This window comes from Anomalospiza imberbis, chromosome 2 (assembly GCF_031753505.1).
Source record: "Anomalospiza imberbis isolate Cuckoo-Finch-1a 21T00152 chromosome 2, ASM3175350v1, whole genome shotgun sequence".
Taxonomy (NCBI): Eukaryota; Metazoa; Chordata; class Aves; order Passeriformes; family Viduidae; genus Anomalospiza; species Anomalospiza imberbis.
The window spans coordinates 98,123,494-98,144,394 of NC_089682.1; the positions used below are offsets into that span (position 1 = coordinate 98,123,494).

Genomic DNA, 20,901 nt, shown 5'->3' on the forward strand with positions numbered 1-20,901 from the left:
ATTCCAGAATCAGTTGGGTTGGAAAAGTCCTCCGAGATCATCGAGTCCGGCCTAGAATCGAACGCCTCCATGTCAGCTACACCATGGCACTCAGGGCCGCGTCCAGTCTGTCCTTAAATGTCTCCAGGGATAGTGACTCCACCACTTCCCTGCGCGGCCCATTCCACTGCTTAGTCACCCTTTCTATGAAGAAATTTCTCCTAATGTCCAACTTTAACCTTCCCTGGCGCGGTTTATGACTATGTCATCTTCTCCTGTCACTGGTTACCTGGGGGAAGATGCCGACCCCGACCTGACTACAAGCTCCTTTCGGGAGACGTAGAAAGTGACAAGGCTCCCCCGGCCCTCCCTTTTCTTCAGGCTAAACACCACCAGCTCCTTCGGCTGCTCCTCACAGGACTTGTGCTCCAAGCACTTCACCAGTGCCGTTGCCCTTCTCTGAACACACTCCAGCCCCTCAATGTCTTTGCTGAACTGGGGGGTCCCGAACTGGACACAGCACTCGAGGTGTGGCCTCTCCAGTGCCGAGTACAGGGGGACAATCCCTGCCCCGCTCCTGCTGGCCACACCAGTGCCGGCAGTGTGCTGTCCTTGGCCTTCCTGGCCACCTGGCCACCTGAATATTGCCAGCAATGGAGCTGGATCTTCATCACCACTACAGCTGGTTATGTTCTGTCATCTGAACGCCCCATGGGAGGCTGGCCTTAGGAATAGATGTAAGAGGGAAAGCAAACCACCACTGCGTCCTAGGGCTGGCAGGCGCTGGGAATGATGTGCTTGGGATTTTGCCAGGCAGAGAGGACAAAGTGATATGTGACATTCCCATGGGCTGCAAATACCTTGACATCATGTGTGCTTGGTGCATGTCTCACACTCCAATGCACCTCATTTTTCATCCCTGTATGTGTCCAAGCTCTTTACAGTTGTTGAGATTCACAAAACTTAATTATTCATTTATTGCAAGCTATAGTAAATAAGTTACTGCTCATAATGTTGTAATCCCAATTCCTGTCATTTAGTTTCTTGGAAACAGCACTTGTGATCCTGTGCTCACCCCACTCTTGAAATGGCTTTGAAACATTCTTCAGTGGTCACTCAAATGTCACCATCCCTGAGATCTTTAAGACCCACTTTATAGAAATACATTTCCTTGCATACTTTAAGTCTGCTAATTTTTTTAAATCTAGTTCCTTGAGATTATTAGCGGGGGGAAAAAAAGAGACTTGTCCAGAAACAGAATTGTTTTTCAGTGAGAAACATAATTTTTTATTTTGAGTTTCTGTGAGAAAATCATCTCTTTTTCTCTATTTCATAATGTCTTGAGCTGTTTACTAAAGCTCAGCCATTACAGTTCTTTGTGTTTTATGAATCTACATCCAGTCTTGAGCTTTTCAGGAAATGAAACAGAAATCTGGAAATATGAGGTGAGTTATCACCTTACCTTGAGCAGATTAATGAGTATCTTAGACAAATAGCAAATATGTGACTGTATAGTTTGCTCAGTTATATGAGACAGCTGAATAAACCTTGGTAGGTAATGTGTTTATGAATGAAGCCAGTACTGTCAAGAAACTTGCAGTAACTCTTTTGCCGTCCCCATCTGGAAATGTTCTGTGTCTTCCATTCCCCCTGCTTAGGAATTCCTTTTTCAGCCCTTGTGTTCCAGTTCAGAGTTGGTTTCTAATGGTGGGAAGATAACAGGCCCCAATTACAGTTTCTAGTAAAGCCAAGTCTTATTTGCAAGTACGTAACTTGCAAACTGCTGGAGATGTGGGAGACAAAGTCAGACTGACTGCAAAGGTTGGAACTAGACATGGGCCCAGTCTGTGGGGGAGAAGGATCTATTTTTTATCAACAAATACAGAGCAAGCAGCTGCTGCTTCTCCTGGTCATCTCTTGTGAAAAATGCCATTCACTTGTGTTAAAATTTTAGAAGTTTAATAGTAATAAAATAGTAATAATCATAATAATAATAATAATTTGGACAATCAAAGTTAGGACAATAAAAGATAATAAAAAGCAAAGAATTATGGGCATCTGGGTGCTTTGCTTTGCCCCAAAGCACACCTTGCTAACAAAGGATTACCCCTTAAAAGCAGTAGCCTATTGCATATTCATATATCTCATACGTGACTCAAACCTTCTTTTCAAACTGGGGTGCTTCTGCTAAATTTTAGCTTCCCCCCCCCGCATCTTGTAAATCGACTTTCTTGGCTCCTCGAAGTCTGAGCATTCCCGATAAGGATGCAATAATTCTTTTTTTGGAAACTTAGTGTCCTGTTGCTGTTATCTCTATCCAAATAGGATAATGTGAAGAATTTCTTGATTATCTTTTCCATTTCTTGCACTAGTTACAAAAAGTATCTTTTGTATCTAAAGATACAAAATGTATCTAGAGTATCACATAGTTTCTATTTTTATATTATGCTATAGCCTAAAAACTATATTTTCCACACTACTTAAAAGAGATTAATACAGCACTACTTAAAAGACATTAATACAGCAGAAGTTTCTAACATAACACACATAGTATTCATTTTAACGTCTGTAAAAAGCCAATCATGTAATATGCATCTATGACACCTCTCTTAGTGTTTATGTGCATTATGATGTGATGTAACTGAGCCATGTCATGTGAAGTCAGTAAGAATATTTTTTTCATCAGGATTTATGCTCTGATCAAGTTCTGGTGTCTGCAGAAAAAAAAAATCTTTTGACCATAAAAAATATTTTCTGAGTTTGTGTAGAAGTCTTGAGAGATGTAACAGCTGCAATTTCGTTATTTTTAAGGTAACACTACTTTAAAACCCTTGCATTATCTGAGTTTCACTGTATTGACTTACTGGGAGGGACTTCTTACAGTGCCGAGCAGTTACAATTTTCTGCCTTATCTTTGGAGTAAACAAAGTTTGGCTCACTGCCTGTGCCCTTCTTTGCTTTGTTGTAGCCGCTTGTGTAAGTTTTAGGCACCCTTTGTGTGTGTAGGAGAGGAGAACAAGTGCAGAAAGCATTCCCAGCATGACACTGTTTGGGGACATAGCAGCTAAAATCAGCAAGAAAGGCAGCTGCAGCTCCGTCCTGGAGGCTGACCCACGCTCTGGACATGGTGCAGAGCACTGACAAAAATGTCTGCGGTGTCTGTGGGCAAAGCACAAGAACTGGGCAGATGATCAGAGCTGAATGAAAGAAAACCTGCAGGCAACTGGTGGTGTGGGCTCCTGGTGACCCCCCAGGGCTGGCTCTGGTTTAGCTGGCAGACAAAGCCCTGCAGAGCTCTTGGACTCAGGTAGCCGGCACTGAGATAGGTGGCAGCAGGTTAAGAAGGGGCCAAGCAGTAAAGGTTCAAAGAACGTCCACAGCTCTGGGCTGGTCTGTGTTGTTGCCATGTTGTTGCCAGTGGTGGCTGGGCATTTTGGAGCTTTAGTCAGTAACTTGGACACCTCTATCAGGTGTGTCTGCATTCAGTACTCTCTGCATTACACTAATCACTTAACTAACAGCAGATGGGTTTTTGAGAGAGGAATATTTTAATATATTTTTTGGGTGTATGCTTTCAGAAGTAACAGAAAAAGGCCATGGCCTGTGCTGAGCCCTGCTATGCAAAAATGAGACTATTGAGGAAACTGCACTGTAACTTTTTATTTTTCCAAAAGAGAAGCTCTCTGGAGTTTCAGTTTTTCTGATGGGAGAGTCACTCAGAGATGTGAAGCAGCCCTCACTGTCACCATGTGAAGATGAGGAACAGCCCACACACATAAAACCCAAGTAAAAGCTCAGTGTCTAACAGGGCATCTCAGCACCTCCAGCTGAGGTTGTACAGAACAACTCATTTCAGCTGGCAGACTGCCTGCCTGATGAAGCTACGGCAACATTTCAAATGCCAGGTCTCAATTGTAAATGCTGCACCTTTTAGCACTGACAGTCTACTGTACTGATTTTCTGGCCATATTCAAGTAGCTCTGAAGCATTCCTGAAGCAAGGAGCTGTGCTCCACCCTGATAAGCCTGGCTTGCATTTGGCTAGGATAAGAATGCAGAGGGGAAAATCACAGAAGCAGTTGGAATAGAGTTAAGTAACCATAGCAGACCAGATCCAGCTATGCTGGAAGTACGTCAGGCTTAGGTAGCCCACTCTGATTTAACGAAAACAGAAGTTCTGAGAAATATGGAGAATATTAATGTTATGGATAGTGGCTGAAAGACCTGGTCTAGAATGTCTGTGACAATCTTAATTCTCAGCAGATTGTGCTGAGAAAGAAAAGGCAGAGGAAAGCTGAACCTATTCATTATCAATGCCAAAAGAAGTGAATGTTTTTCAGTAATGGATATCATTAGGGGAAACTTCCTGGTTTTATTTTGTCAACATGTCTATACAGGAAGATTTTCTGTGGTGAGAGACTTTCTTATACTGTTAGAATGTGGTATTATGGACTAGTAAAATAAGTATATTCTATCCATCACAAGCAAGACCTTACAGAACAGGAGCTGTAACTCCACTTCTTTTCTTCTTTTTTTTTTTTTTTTTAACAGTAGCTGCAAATAAAATGGTCTTTAAACCAGTGGGCCTCAATTTAAGGCCTCAATTTAAGGCCTCATGGCCACAGAAAAATAAAAAGATAAAACTAAGGATGAGCAGCAGCAGGATAGGGTGTTGCCTGCAACAGGCTGATTACCTGATGTTGCTCATGGTTCAGTAGAAGCTGGAGATAATTCTTTTAAAAGGTTCCTCACTGTCTAAATATTGTTTCTGTCTCTGGAGGCTCTAGTAATTCTTTCCAGATGAATGGCTCCCATGGTTGCTTCATGGGTAAAAGCTGTTGTATATTTTGTTAGGTAATACAGTAAAAGCTGCTGTTTGCTGGAGCCCCTCTGACAGGGGACTCTTGTGGCATGGCCTTGGCTAGGGCTGCCGTACAAATGGGCAGAGTGGGCTGGGCTGTGCCCAGCAGCACAGACAGCACCTCATCTTTGCCATGGTGTGAGCCATGGGCAGAGCGATGCTGCTGGAAAGGGCAGTGCCAGCTCATTGATAGGTTGGTCTGACAGCATCCTAGTAGAGGAGTTCTTTGGTTTACAGGAGTTTTCTCTGTGCTTTGTGTAGCTCCTTGCAAATCAGTTCCGCTGACTCTGACAGTTGGTGAGGAGTTAATAAGATTAGCAAGCCACAGTGGTAAAAATTCCCAAACAGACTTATTGCTAAGAAGGGGCTGGCATTTGTATTAGGATTGGCCTTGGTACCGAGGCATGGAAGGAGGGTACCTTATGTGTCCATGTGAAATGTGTCCCGCAAGGGCACCCTAAAGCTGGTTTTCAAACATGGCTTGTTTCTAAGTCTTGTATCCTAGCACTGGAGGCAAAACCCAGAAGTTATTCACCAGTTTCTTGAACGTATGAGAGTGCTGGATGAACAGATCCAAAGTCCTGCCAGTGGGCACCTATTCATGGGAAATGTCAAATTCAGTCAGCAGTAAGGCAGTCAGGGTATGCCAAAATTTAGGATTTGCTTGGTGGGAGGTACATAGTTGTGCCCAGCCTCCATCAGGAGGGAAATAAAGATTTATGAGCATAGGCCATTACACAACCCACTAGGAGTATGGAAAAACCCAAAGATGTAGATAGAGACAACAATCTTATGAGTAACAACTGGAATGTCATTGCTCAGATTCTGTTTGTATTGGAGGAAAGGGAGACAAAGACACATGCAAACCCAGTGTATCATCTTACATATGCTATGTCCATTAAAGCAAAATCTGTAGGGAGCTGTGTTTAGCCTGTAACTTGGATCATCCCATTGCAATTACTGCTCCGTGACAGAGTCCACTGATGCAAATGCTTTTAAAAAGCTGTTGTTCTGGTCCCCCAGCCAGTTTTCCACGCATCTTTGTTAGGAATTGGCATTAGGATGGTGAGTTACTGCTAGTAGATCATACCCCATTCACACCAAACCACCTGAATCTCTAGCTTAAAGTGATGTGACACTGCTGCCCACACGGCCACAGTGGAGTATGCATTCCCTTTGTGTGCCAGCATCCTCAATGCCATCCTTCCTTCCTCTAATGGCTGTTCTGGCAGAGTGCAGGCAGAGGTGAGACCTAGGAATGGGTGGAGTGGGAATCCAGAGCAGGCCAACTGAATGAGCAGAAAAGTTAAACTGTGCAGGGGAGGATGTATACAGAGTCACATTCAGGATAGGAATATTACTGAATGAAACGACAGGGAGGTGGAAATACTAGATTAGCTGAGACCTAACATGGACTAAGGATTCTTGAATCACCGGGGATGCAGACATGAGTGGGAGTATAGAAAAGGACACTGTGTGTACTGCTCAGTGGATGACCCAAAGCACTGCCTGAAGTACCCATCCAAGGTTTCAGTGTCCAAATCCCCTTTCAGGTACACAGAAACTTGGTACATCCAAAGAGATTGTATTTCAACGAGCAGCCCACAGCTTGTAACATTGAGGCAAGAGCAGAGAGCACCTCCTGAATCCCAAGAGACTGCAGAGGTGGGTATTACCTGAGAAAACTCCCTGGACCAGCTGGCAGGGGACACCTTGGGTGATTACCAATAATAATCGCAGTTCCCATTGCATCTGGCTGCTGTGTAACCAGTGTGTTGTTCTGTATTTGGCTGCATCTCTGTAGGAATGCCTGGTGAGGAGCCAGATCCTGGAATGCTTGGCAGCACAAGCTCAATACCACACCCTATCAGGGAGAGTGGGGGCTGTGACAGCGCAGCCCTTCCAGTGCACCTTGGGCTGAGGAACAAGGCATCTGCCCTATAACCACTGCACCCTGGCACCTGCAATGTGTGGCATGGCTTAACAAGGACTGTGGAAAAGGCCTGCAAAATTTGAATTCTATCCTGAATGGGTGGGCCTGAAGCTCCCTAGCTAAGCCTCTGTCTAGGTGAAACATGAGCCTAGAAACATGATAGAATTAGCAAAACCTGTTTTGTAAGGACCAAGCTTATTTGGCCCTGATGATGACATGTTAATTAGCTGTATCTTATTAACTTTTACTGTTCACATTGTGTTCATTGGGTGGATACACCCATAAAAGTTTAAGCTATTTTTAAACTACCGATCCAAGTTCGAGCACTGAGGCCTCGCCTTGGCCAGGAGCTGAGTTTGATATAAATTAGCTGAGTGTGGTGGGCTGCAGCAAACAGGGTGCTACAAACAAGAACTATTTCCATTGCGTGGGCAGTGCATCAACAGCTGACAGAAAAACATGTGAGACTGCTGGAAAGGCATACAGCAATCTTATTGTGGACTGATCTGATTAGCAGCCTGTGCTGGCATCTGCTATAATCACCGGCAGAGATCGGCGTGGGGGGATGTGGTGACGTGAATGTCTGAGACAGCGTGGGAGCAGCGTGTCCAAGGTTCAGCCATTACGTGAGGAGCTGAGCTCTGTGCAAGAGCCTGATGCTCACACGTGGCTGTGCTGCCTCCCTGGAGCAGTGATAGGGGATGGTCAGCTGTGTGCGAGATAAACATTTCCACAGTCTGCCTATCCCTCACTCTATAAATTTTAAATAAACATGAACAGTGTAATGTCCTTCCCACACCATAATCTCAATTTCCTAAATTAACACTCATATTAATCTGAAATTAAAGACAAGGCTGAAAAATTTAAAAACAGAATTAATTTGTAAGGACGGTGCTACACTCCAATTTTCTAAAAATGACAATGGGTCAGACACCCAGTACAGGGACAATCACTTCCCTGGCTCTGCTGGCCACACTGTTTTTGACACATGAGTGAGGAGGCCACTGGCTTTCTTGGCCACCTGGGAACACGCTGTGTCATGTTCAGTTGCTGTTGACCAGCACCCTCAGGTCCTTTGCTGCTGGGCAGCTTTCCAGCCTCTCTTCCCCCAGCCTGTAGCATTGCATGGAGTTGCTGTGACCCAAGTGCAGGATCCAGCACTTGGCCCTGGTGAACAATTGGCCTCAGCCCACTGGTCCAGCCTGTCCTGACCCCGCGGCAGAGCTACAGTGAATAAGATCAATTGTACTTCACAGGTGTGTGAACTATTCAGAACTATTTACAAGTGCAGATATCTATGTGCTGCTCTAGGTGAACCTGTTTTAGCAGGGGTTTGGACAAGATGATCTCCAGAAGTCTCTCCCAACACCAACCTTTCTGTGATTCTGTGATTACAGATGTCTGAAGTTAGGCAAGATGGATCCCATGGTTCCAGTCTCATCAAGATTGTCTGGTGTGGATGCCATCTACCAATATCTTAAATGTAAAAGGCAGTAACACACTTTTCATCAGATTCAAGACAGAAATGCTAGAAAGGGAGTTGAACACACCTAAGAAAAAAAATCTGAAGAGAAAATCTTACATATAGAAGTTTTTACTTGAAGTTATATTCTGCATTCATTATGCAGGTGCAGAGGACTTAGGACTCTTATAAAATTAACATTTTGAAATTCAAAAAGCTGTTTGTCCTAAAAGTGGGAGTGATTAGGAGGTCTTCAGTAAAATAAAACTGAAAAAAAAATTTTTAAAATGCAGTCTCTTTCTGTGTTTTAAAACACTGTTGGTAATTGAAATGGAAATACAATTCCTCATATGAATGCTAGAACACTTATCCAACTTTTCTGTTGAGAAATGGAGCAGTGCTTTTCATGTCCTTAGTACTTCCACAACCACCAGTTTACCCAAAAAGCTTTCCTACTTTTCAGGAGTCTGCTGAAATAATTATAGGACACCTCTCTTCTTCCCTCTCCCCTCTGTTTTAAGAGTGTTTCTGAAAATGGAGGCTTACACATTTGTTAGACTTTCACTGTATAAAAATGTACAGTGGCTTTATTGACATGTACATTCCATTATGTTTACAGCTGCAAGATATGAGGCACACTCAGTATTGCACTTCATTAAAATTTCAGGCTCAAACATAACCCAGAAGTTTAAATGAAACTGCTGTTGTAATTTAATATTTCTTATACAGGACAAACATTGATACCTTTATATACAGGGTGATACTTGTTACATTTATGCCTTCCTAACACATTTTTTTTATAACAGTCTAGGAAATAAACCAGAATATTCCTCTTTCTCATCCCCACTTGTGATGCATTACAATTGTACAAGATTACAAAAAGTCAGTATACAATAATCAATATTTTTTTTCTTTCTCCTGTAAGCCAGCATCATTCATAGTCCACAGACACACAGATCCTTTAATAACAATTGTTTATTTGTAAATGTCCAATGTTTCCTAGCCAATGACTGTAATGGCCACATGCAAACACCTCACAAATTTTGATGTCTCGGTTCAAGAAATGTCAATATCTCACAGCAAGAATTATGTACATGGTATTTGGCATCCTTCTTGCACTGTAAATTGTTCCTTTTACCTGGGTTATGGAATGGTCCCATCCTCATCCCAGCTGGACTTTGTTTTCAGGACACTTGAGGGATGAGGGCACCTGTTTTGCTCTGGTTAAAAAAAATGCTATTCTAAAAAGTGTGTGCATTTCTGCAAACCCCACAACCCAGAGCAAATTCTTCACCAGTGGGTGGATGGACAACATGAAGTGGACATTCTGTTCCTTCAAGTTGTTTACCTTTGGGACCTACAGTGAATGTAAGGATAAGGGAAAAAAAGAAAACAGATGAATGCTTGCAGATAATGTAAACAAACATATATTACATTTCCTCAAAAAAAACCCCAAACTAAGTGAGGGTAATACATCTTGTTCAAATGTTGAATTGGTATTTGAAGAAAAAGAAAAAAGAACAAACTACCATGTAATTGAAACCAATCACATTCGAATTAAACAAGGCAAGATGCTTACAGACAATCACTTAAGGAAGTTTTATCTCATTAATACTGTGGAAGAAATTTGCACAAGCCAAGAGAAAAACTGAATAATGAACAAGAGTTACATTCTGCAGTAAACAATAATTCTAAGGTTATGGCAGGAATTATAATTTATTTGTTTACTTACTTTATGTAAATACCTTAACAAAAAGATTGTACTTTTAACCCCCAATCATTTACTAATATAAAATCAATATATAGTACATGAACTTAGTAATTAAGGCATTGGTGTAACAGTTTGCAGAAAATGGCTACCTAGGTACACATACATCACTTAATAATGTGTTAATTTTATCAATATACCATTTTACACATCATTCTACATCTGGAGTCTGACCTGATATAGGGAAATTGACATGTCTTTCTCTATAAAAGTTGCTAATGATCAGTGCAATGGCATTGCCAGAAAACAAAAAAAAATATCACCAAGAAAAGCTAATATCAATTAGAACTTGTAGCTTATTTCAGAATTCAGCCTGGTAAATTTGCTTTGTCAAAGTCCTACCTGCAGGACAGTGTGGCAACTCTTCTTTAGGGATGCTTGTCATTCTTTGGAAATCGTCATGGCAAGCATTGCAAAAATGTGTTGTCCCGAAACAGAAAAAAACAGCAACTGAACAGCAGTAGCGGCATTTGTACTCCAAGAAATCTGTACCATGTTTGGGACACATCTGAACAAAGGAAAGCAAACACCAGTCAGCGAAGTAGCCATCTTCTAACAATCCCAACAACTCACTTCTACATTCCGTAGAATATACGAAGAGTATACAATATTGTGCAATGCACGTAATTACAAAGGACTGTGAATTATTGTACAGCTCAGGTACTCAGGGTTTCAGAATGAACTAAAAACATGAATAGAAGTTATTTACTCACCTGAGCCCTTGAAACATCAGAGCAGGCACCACAAATAAGTTCTCTTGGATCGTAGTCATCTCCTTGTCCAGCCTCAGCATCACAACGAGCTTCACCACCAAAATATGCCTTAATTGCATATAGAAATGATTGGATGTTAAACCAGAGACAATTATTCTTTTAACTGTTCTTTTCAGTTTAACCAATTCCATTTGTAAGGGGAATATGACAAATGACTGCCATTTCAGTGGCCTCCACTATTCTGAGCTCTCTCGACTCTGCAGGTACGTGGTTTTGAGGCACTCAGGAAACGTCCCTCAGTCTCAGGATGAACAAGACCAAAAACTGCAACATACCCTGCATTCTGCCAGTGACTGTAAGGCTTTTGGAACAGCATTTCGATGCTCTATGAACCCTATGTCAGAATTAAGTAGCAGCTTGAGGTGAATAGGTACTGGAGGAAGTAGGTACTGCACCTTCTTGTAAGTGGCCATTGACTCAAGGTACTTTTGGTTTCTGAGCTGCTCTGTATACACATTTGAGCTTTACTAGCTAAGATACTATGTACATCTCATTAGCCCAACACTCGATTTTTTAAATTATGATTTTATAACCAACACCTTTTCTTGCCTTTCTGCTCCATACACAATGTATTAAACATAGGTTCTGTTTTAAGAAATTACTTTTGAAATGGTAACATACATTTAATAAATAACACCATACCTTTTTGCACTTGTAGCAAACATAGTAAGCATATCTGTTCATAGCATAGCCAGCTGGGTCATTATAAAATCTAACACCTGGTGTTGTGATGGCCTCACTCTTGTGCAGCCCTTCATACTCCAATCTCATTAGTGCTTTTCTCCTTACATCTTCATAGAGTTCTTTGATTGGATCAAGCAAATCCTTTAATACTATGTGATTGATTTTGTTCTGAAATAAAAAAATGCTGATTAAGTATCTTGCATCTTTATCCCAACAACTATGATAATTTGTGTTTTAATCAGGCACAAATAGCATGAGAGATGTCATAAAAACATAAGGGCCTGGGCAATGGACATTTCAAAAAACAGCTGATACAGAATGTACTCTATTTGCTGTAAACATAATATCCATGAATGCTTTTTCTATAGCCTGTTGGGATATGGGAACATCAACCCTTCCAACAGACTAACAGCCAAGGAGGTGGTATACAGTATATTAAATATTCACCACAGCACAGGAGTATTCTCATTGTGTATTTTCTGTAATTTTGGTCATTTTTGGCTTACTGCTCACCAAGTAAGCATAATGACTGACAGTCCTCTATGGCAGCTCTTTATCAATTGCTGACCACGAGCTACTGCCATTAATTACCACAACACAACATGACAGAAGAACCATAGCATGCAGAAGAGCTGACCATTCCCAAATTTCAACTTCCTAGGGTGGGGTAAGGTGCTCTTCTTTCCAGCAGCTATTAATGTGCTTTTGCTTACAGCAATTTAAATTCATTGAGTACAAGAGGAATTGTTAGTAACTTAGCTGAACTAAGTACACATATTCATTGGTTCTGCCCTCACACTGAAAAGCAAAGCAGCTTTAAAAGCGGTTAGTAAAATGGAGATTTCCTGCTTCAAATTGTGTGCTTTAAGATTACTTCTTCCCCTCCCCACTATCACCAAATCCTGGGAATTTGCAAGCTGATGTTGATAAGAATGAAACAATATTAAGACAATGTCTGGACTATGCTTTCTTTTTAAGAGGACACCTCAGGGAACAGTAGGAGAAAGTAAAAAGATGCATCAATGCTAGTCTTTCTATAGCAACATGTGGAATTAAGAAAACAAGTAATGTATAACTCATTTATACAGTAACAAGCAATACAGTATTAACAAACAAACAAACAACCCCACCAACAAAACAAAACCAAGAAAAGTATCAGGTAAGTTGCTTGACTTTGGCAGGTACACAGCTCATTTACCTTGCAAATTGGGCAGGACATAAACCCAAAAGTTATCCTTGGGCCAAGCCATCTGTTTTCTAGTACTCGTTGACAGCATTGCAAATGGAAAACATGGCTGCAGTCCAGCTTTAGAAAAGAATAAGTGAATATGAAATTTACATTAACCACTAAAGTAGAAGCAGTTATTTGCTTTTAAGTGGCAAGATATATACATTCCAATATTAATTTATTTAAAATCCTAGAAGACCCCTATTTTCTTCTTAACAACAAGAAAGAACATAAAATGGGCATTAAAATCATAACCACTCCAAGATCACCTACGGATATATAAAATACATGTGAATTATATAAGCTGATTACCTCAGTTGTTTCACTCCTTTATAAAATACCACATATTTTAATAAAGTAGACATATGAAACTAAATTGATCCAATCTGCATTCTTGAAATAGAATGCCAGACTAAAAGAAAGCTTTTCAAGTAGCTTAAAAATTGTTATGGTGTCTGCTTTCAAATTTTGAAGGGCATAATTAGAAAGACTTTATATTTTCACTTCCTCCTTCATACTACACAATACAATCATAATAGTAATCTCTTAAAAGGGGAAACAAACAAAAAACCTGGATAGCTGGTGCTGCTGAAAGTGCTTCAGTAAAGCAGATCATGCACATGTCATCAGCATCTTGTTTAAGAGTTGTAGCGTTTTTATCACAGCCATGCAGGCACGGCAAACAGTGCTCTTCGTTCTTAACGCCTCCGCAGGGGTGACCGCAGGGGTGTGTCTTGCTGCAGGCAATCTTAGCATACTCCTGAACAAATGTGAAGTAGAGAGTTAATCATCTCTTCCCTTTCACCGAGTGTTCTGACAGTGCCGCTTTTTGAAGGACTGCTGGTCCGTGCAATAAACTGAGATGGAAGAATCATGGTTTATATTGCCTGCTGCTGCCTCAGGTACTTGGGAAAAGCTGAACGTTGTGTACTTGAAATAACAATGTTTCCTTTGTTTACCTGCACTGCTCCTGAATGCAAATGGCTTAATGAAACCATAATTTAAAACTTTCAATAGAAAGAGAACTATTTGATCCTAACTTTGATCCTCTGTGTGCTTTTTATATATTGAGTGCTTCCTGCATAAACATTGCTGACCCTGTATTAACAGCCTTTAAGATATCTGCAGATTTTGGAAAAGTTTCAAGTAACTCACTCTTAAGAATACATGATAAGGTAATCATTAATAAGCATAAAGTGATTTTACATGGAAATGGATTTTTAACCACCTCTAATTCCCATCCCTACTAAACAGAAAACTTTTATAAAAGTTACCCAGAAGCTAGCAACAAATTGAACTGAATTTAAGTAACATTGTCTTCATAGGCTGAGAGAGAAAAAAATATGACCAATTTGCTTCACTTAGACCAAAATAAGTAAGGCGAAGTAAGAAACTGGTTATGATTTGGCCCTCTACCAATTGCACCCACTGCAGGGCACAGAAACACTCAGGATATGTGGATACAGATGATAAACCTGGCCAAGTCTTAAATGTTCTACACTCACATAATACACAGGCTGTTGAGCAAACTCTTTTTCTTGAGCTTTCCAGTACATTTGACTTTATACTGACAGTGTGTACTTTACTTTATAATTGCAAGGCTGTTGTGAAAACTTGAGGTACTTTTGAAGATAATAATGAAACTACCCAGAATGTAAGTTGAATATTAGTGTTCGTAGTCTGTAACTAGAATAAACATTTACAAACTCAGAAGTATTTGAATGATAATATTCAACTCTAGGACCTTTTCATATGAGAGATCTGATTTAAAATGGACTACAGGAATAAACAAAGTTTGTTCAAAATCAGAAGCCCATTTCATCCTATGATCTCTTCTATTTATGTAATTAAAGATGATTGATACTTGCTAATACACACCTGGCAGTCTGTATCAGAACAAACACTTCCCACTGCTGATAATTCTGTTCCACTCCTACATCCACAGAACCGACATGCTTCAGAACTGCTGGTGGTCGGTTTGCCTACGGCCGCAAGAGAAAACAAGGCCAAAAATGTTCTAATGAAACACAAAGGACTGATACTCTATCAAACATCAAAGCAGCATTCACAGAAAACAACCAGAAATCCAACAATTCTTATGCAGCTAAACTATTCTACTTTTATTAACAAATATTTAAAAGCATTGCCCTAAAGCAGGTGAAAATCACAATAATCAGGATAAAGAACAAGTAGTAACAGTTTTGTTTTACCTGTCTGTTCTCTAAACTCCACCATAGCCTTCATAGTTTTAGAATCTGCTAATGCCATCAGCCAGAAAAGTTTGGTCCTACCACAGCCCTCGTGGAGATCAACTTTGATAGCTTCTTCTTCTTCTTTGAAGACCTGTCAAGTTAACCAAACAGATACTAAATAGCATGTTTAATTAGAGCATGGACCTGTTTCTCTTATTTTTGTTGCTCTCTCTCTTTGGATTTACACCAGGCATTTTACAGATTCTGTTAGATCGTCTACCGCAAGCTGTTTTTCTTTTATACGTTCCATAACTTGTACATATTGCAGATATGCAGGATAAAGGTTTCATGGTTTTTAGAACTAAAAATAAATAAAATTAACTCTTGATCTAACATGGCAGAGAAACAATAGTGCAGCAAGGCTAAGAATAGAGCTGCACTTTTTTTTCCTGATTTAATAAATACAGAGCTTGGCCTTCTACCCAACACATTCAGTAGGCCACAGAATATTAAAAGCATAAGACAGCATTAGAAATATCTTCATATAACCATGCTAGAAGTTTATCAAAGCAACATTGAGAATTAAGGTCTTAATAACAAGTACTATAGAGTAACAATTACAGAAACATGTAATATTAATATTTTTGAATTTCATACAAATACACAGTGGATACTTTTGACTACAATGAGGAAAATAAAAAGTTTTTGGAAAATAAAAAAAACTGCAAGAGATCCTTAGGGAATTTCATGCAGTCTCTTCTTTTGCTTCTTCCCCAAGCTTTGAAGGCAGTTCTGTTTGCATTTGTTTCACCTGCAATGCAAGGAAAGTTAGAATTTCCCCAGGTATGGATGCATACAACTCACTCTAATTTCTACTAGAATCAGAAAAAAAAACCTCCTAACTGCTTCACAAAGTATTCACATAAGCACATCTGAGTAACTTACAGGCTGTCCTTTCTGGAGGGGACAGAAAATACATTAAAGAGGTATGTATGACTGAAGTTGGACAAAGAACAGGAAGCAAACAGGAAAACAGGACAGAGGGAACATGACAGAATTGAAATTGAATTTGAGAGGCTTAACATGTGAGATGTAAAGGTAAAAGTGGCAAATAAAGAGTAGAAGTTTAAACATGCTTTTAGAAGTAAATAGGGAAATCTGGTAAGTAACTATTTTGGACAGATAAACGGAAAAATGTGAGGTTTTCTAAGAGATAAGAACTTACTTTTTAGCAATTGTAATCTGAACAGGCTATATAGGAGAAATCAGAAAAATGAATGAGACTAGACTGTGCTGTGCCATGACAGAAGAGTAGACATAAAATGATCTTCTTAGGATGACGAAACAGGAAAATTTCAAAGGGGATTTCAGAGACTCTGGCTAAGAAATAGAAGATAATAGACACACATATCAGTGCCAGGCTGAAACTACACTGCAAATGCTGTGGCATCAGAGAGGAGTGTTGCACTGGAGAGTGAAACTCAGTACCAAAGGTCTGATGTTTACATCACACGTGCTCTAGACCAGTTGATCCCTTGCACTGTACGACCATTAGCAGAGTGTCTCTGCAACTATCTTTGGATTTGCTTTTAGTTTCACCTAAAAGCAAACAAAACCAATTCAGTTCATGAACTCCAAGGCTGCTCAATGACAGAAAACACTGTACTTTAAGGAGACATGATCATCTTCTTTAAAAGCCCATTCCTGAACATAACTAAAAAGTCAATATAGATGTATTGTAGGAAAGGGAGAAGAGGACTGAGCTCCACTGAAGTAACTTTATTAATGATATTTATTATTTTAATCCTTGTACAAATATAAGTAGTCAGAGGGAAAGGGGAAAATAAAGGATCACAACAAACCATAAATGTGGAATAGAAGCAGGAAAGAGGAAGTGTTGAATAATTCTAGAGGTAAAGGAATCTTCAACATTAATTTCAATGACAAAAAGAAAAAAATCCAAAGAAAATGTAGTTTCAAATTTAGAGATGATAAGTATAAAAGAATGTCACAGAAGAATAATAATTAGCAGAGTACTCAGCAAGTTATAAAAACTTATATCTAGTCAAAGTTTCAATCCTAAATACAAACCCAAAAGAAGTCAGGAAATTTTCAAGCTTATGGATTGGGTAACATATTTATGTTTTAAAACATATTTGTGTTTTAAAACACAGTGAAAGCTAGAGGAATATTGAAAAATAAGAGAAAACTCATAGGGGAACCAGTAGGAATATTTGCTGTCAAATCATTTTCCTGGGTATTAAAAAGGAATACACATACATTAGAAATGAAGGGGTTGACAAGCACTGACTCCTATGATAGAAGTAGCAAAGAAGATAAAATTTAACAGGAATGAAGAACCAACATGTATTTAAGAAAGTCTGTGAGGCTTCTAAATTCTCCTAAAAAAATGTTCCTAACCAAGAGAGAAAAACAAGACAGAATAAGCTGATGTAGCACAAGAACTAGAATTAGGAACTGCTGCAAGATTTTCTAATCTTTGTAAAAGATTAAGGACACGAGAATGTAACCAAAAACAACTGAGGAGAATTAACTGGAAACACATCTATCCCATCTCAAAAAAAAAAACCAAAAAAAAAAAAACAAACATCCCTTTTAGATTCAGTATTTGCTACTACCTTTTGGTTATATTTTATTTATATAAATATGCACACAATGATGCAGTGCACACAACAGGAGGCCATGTATACTCCACCTGTCTCTGGTGAGTTTTTGTTCGCCGATGGAGATGAAGGAATCGGTCACAGTCTGTGCACAAATTCCCACAGACATTGCATAAAATGATTGCAGCAGTTTCACCGTCATCATGGTTATCACACATTGGCTGAGAAAAAAAAAAAAGAAATAATTCCTCTTTATTAAGTCCTTTTAAGTCCTTCACTTCCTTTCAGCATCTGTTTTTATTCTCCCCTCAGTCACACACCCCACATCTCCCCTCCAATTTACAAAAGCAGATAAAGAGCTTGTTTGGACTATTAATGCTATCTTGAAAATAATCAGTATTTAAACAATTATTCCTTGACACAAACCCCCCTCAATTTCTGACACCAGTTTTTCTGATACTCTTCATCTTGTACTGTGATGCACCAAAAATGTATTTTTCAACAATACAGTTGAGACATCACTTTTAACTAGTCTGAGAAGAGGTTTATGTGATAACAAAGGGTTATGGGCATGTTAACAGAAAAGTGCAGAGATATGAGTACTCAGGTCAGTCAACAGGCATGATATTTACCCATCATTACTTTGATATGGTATGTTTACTCTTTTCAAACATCTAAACAAAGCTGTAGGGCATCCATACCCTAGAGACAGTATGGCTGAAGTAATAAAAATCCATCATAAAATGAAATTGCTCTACTGATAGATTTTTTTTTTAAAATTCAGCAAGGTTCTGTTTTGCAATTCAAAATATCCCCACAAAAAGACTTCAACAACTGATTTAGACTATGCACATCTCTGAGAACAAGTTTCCATTGTAATACCATAACACATGGTTTCTATGATACTCTCATGCAACTTAGAACAGAGTTCTCTCAAAGCAGTTCTGGTAGGGAGACACACAGTTCACCTCAACATCTGAATATCCTAACGTGGAACAGGATTGGGGAATTTCAGGCTGGGTCCAGCAGCTTGAATACCTGCTTAACAATGTCTTGGTTGATCCTCTGACACTTCCAAGACCTTTAATTTCCTTAATCACCTCAGAAACCTCTGTGCTTGCTTCTGTCCCAGCAGAGTTTTATTCCTTGCTGCTGCTGCAGCTCTATGCCTCCTGTATTCTGTTTCTACCTACACTAAACTGCCTTGGATGCTTCTTTGCTCTGACTATGCTTGGTTGCTATTGCACTTCCTTCCTTTGCTTCCCACAGGGATCCACCAAACCAAGATTTACAGAGACCAGCTTCAAGCTTCATTACTGTGCTCTTTGTAAAATGGTATTAAAAAATCACAAGCTTTTTTGTCATACTGGAAAGTACAAACATTTTATCAACTGAAAAGTATGGACAGAATAATATTCCCTATCAAATTTATAAATCCTCTGAGTCAAAGGTAGTTTTACTAAATACAGTTAGAAGGAGTTTCTCCCTGGGGTAATCACTCTCTAGTGAGATGGGGAAAAGGAAGCTAAATTACAAAGTAGTAGTTAATGAGTAACACAAAAGAATCGATTTTATTTCATTACAGGGATTAAGACAGAAGGAAAAAGCTCTGATAGAGGGTGCTGTACAAACTGAGTCAATTTTCCAAAAAACTCATGCCACAGGTGTTAGGAAGGCCTTGTTTCATCCTGAATACTGGCAAAATTGCAACATTACTGTTTTAAGTTGGAATTTCTGTTTTCTGAGCAATGCTTATCTAGAATACAAATACTTCAAACGTATTTGTATTCAAATACGTATATTTGATCGATTGTATATTTGTATAATATACAATCCCCACTGGGATGGAAGAAAAGCCAATTTTACCATTCTCTATCGTTATTCTAAATTCTTTGATGAGTGAATATATCAAAATAAACAAAAAACCGTATGATTTTCAGTCTCACCATCTGTTTCTGTTGCCCATCCTTTCCCATCCATCTTCCTGAGGATAGTCTATCAACATGATCCTGATCAAGTACACAGAGGGATGCTAAGGCCAGCCACAGCTATTGAAAGGCAAGGAAAATTAAATGTCTTAGACATATTAAAATCAAACCAAATACTGAAGTGATAAACTTTGTCAGATAAGAATGTCACCGTTACCTGCAAACTCTATTGTTCTTAGCTGAAGCCTGCTCACACAATGCAAGTTTATTTTCCGAAATAAGTTACGAACACAATAAAACTTATTTAGCTTTTGGGAACTACCTTGTTTCTTTCAGGTAAGTCACTTTATGATTATACATAAAGTAGTCAGCACACAAGAAAGAAAAAGCGGAGCAAGATCAACCAGAGCACGTTATGAAGAAATATGACAAATACAGACTTGCACATTGACCCAAACATTGCAGGCTTTGGGGAAGAAGACATTGAAGGACACAGACTAATAAAAATAAAATCGACCCCAAAAACAACCACCCAAAAACTTGAGCTCAGTGAGACTAGTTTCCCTGCTCCCTCCTCACTGCACAGGGCAATTGGCACTACCTAGAAAAGGGTTCTGAGCTAATTACTCAAAGGAAGTTTCTCTCTCTTCTCCACTGACTACAGGGAAATCCTGAACAGATGAGCTACATGAGGATAATTTGTCCGTGCAAACAAAACTGAAAGGCACTTGACAGCTGCTTTTTAGAGCAATCTTTAATCAAACGTTTGATTTGAATAAAAGTGTTTTTGTTGAGAAACTTTACTGGACTCTCCCCCAAAACACCACATCTCCATGAGAGAACTACATTCAGTCACAGGAGTGGCTGGGCTGACATTCAGGGCTCCTCTAAGACCTGATTTAATTTGTATGATAAGAGCAGAAGCCAGTGGTCACCTAAGACTGTGACCTCCAGAAAGCAGAGACTATATGAGTAATAAAAATGACGAAAAGAATGACTGGTACAGCCTTTGAAGATGGAAAACAACATGAGTGTCAAATGCTTGAAACCACTGCAAACTTTTTTTTTTTTTTTTTTTACTTTTACATGTAATTATTAAGCTTGAGAAGCTAAAATCTGTACTCCCTGTGACAGTAGGAATGTCATGATTTACCAACACGCTTTTCTTGGTATTTCAAGCAATCTATTAGGGTTAAAGTAGACCTTAGTTTCTATAAAAGATTCATAGACAAAGTAAAGACCAAGAAAAGAAAACCACCAGGTTACACCATGTCAGTAATAAAGGGCTCAGTAAATATTTTTGAGACAAACACAACTGAAGCTTAGCTTAATTGTCCTAGAGAACACCTGTTAGAGTGTTTTCATAATAGCCTTGAGATGTGGCAGCTGATTACCTAGAAGTCAAACCACTCATAATAATTTCTTAGAGAGCTGAAAGAAGACAGCTGATACATATTGTGCAATTTTCCA

General features: G+C 39.3%; 1 protein-coding gene across 19 annotated transcripts in view; it reads right to left on the reverse strand.

Moving 5' to 3' along the window:
• Positions 1 to 8,783: 8,783 nt before the first annotated feature.
• Positions 8,784 to 20,901, reverse strand: part of MYCBP2 (MYC binding protein 2) — a 174,040-nt gene continuing 161,922 nt past the window's right edge. For all 19 annotated transcript variants that reach the window (XM_068182394.1, XM_068182403.1, XM_068182407.1 and 16 more), the window contains 10 exons: positions 19,450 to 19,551; positions 17,596 to 17,724; positions 14,898 to 15,030; positions 14,566 to 14,669; positions 13,259 to 13,447; positions 12,658 to 12,765; positions 11,418 to 11,627; positions 10,716 to 10,823; positions 10,345 to 10,510; positions 8,784 to 9,591 (listed from right to left, as the gene is read on the reverse strand). In XM_068182394.1, the coding sequence (XP_068038495.1) occupies positions 9,476 to 9,591; positions 10,345 to 10,510; positions 10,716 to 10,823; positions 11,418 to 11,627; positions 12,658 to 12,765; positions 13,259 to 13,447; positions 14,566 to 14,669; positions 14,898 to 15,030; positions 17,596 to 17,724; positions 19,450 to 19,551 (1,365 nt within the window). In that variant the 3' untranslated portion in view covers positions 8,784 to 9,475. The remainder of the gene's footprint in view (positions 9,592 to 10,344; positions 10,511 to 10,715; positions 10,824 to 11,417; positions 11,628 to 12,657; positions 12,766 to 13,258; positions 13,448 to 14,565; positions 14,670 to 14,897; positions 15,031 to 17,595; positions 17,725 to 19,449; positions 19,552 to 20,901) is intronic.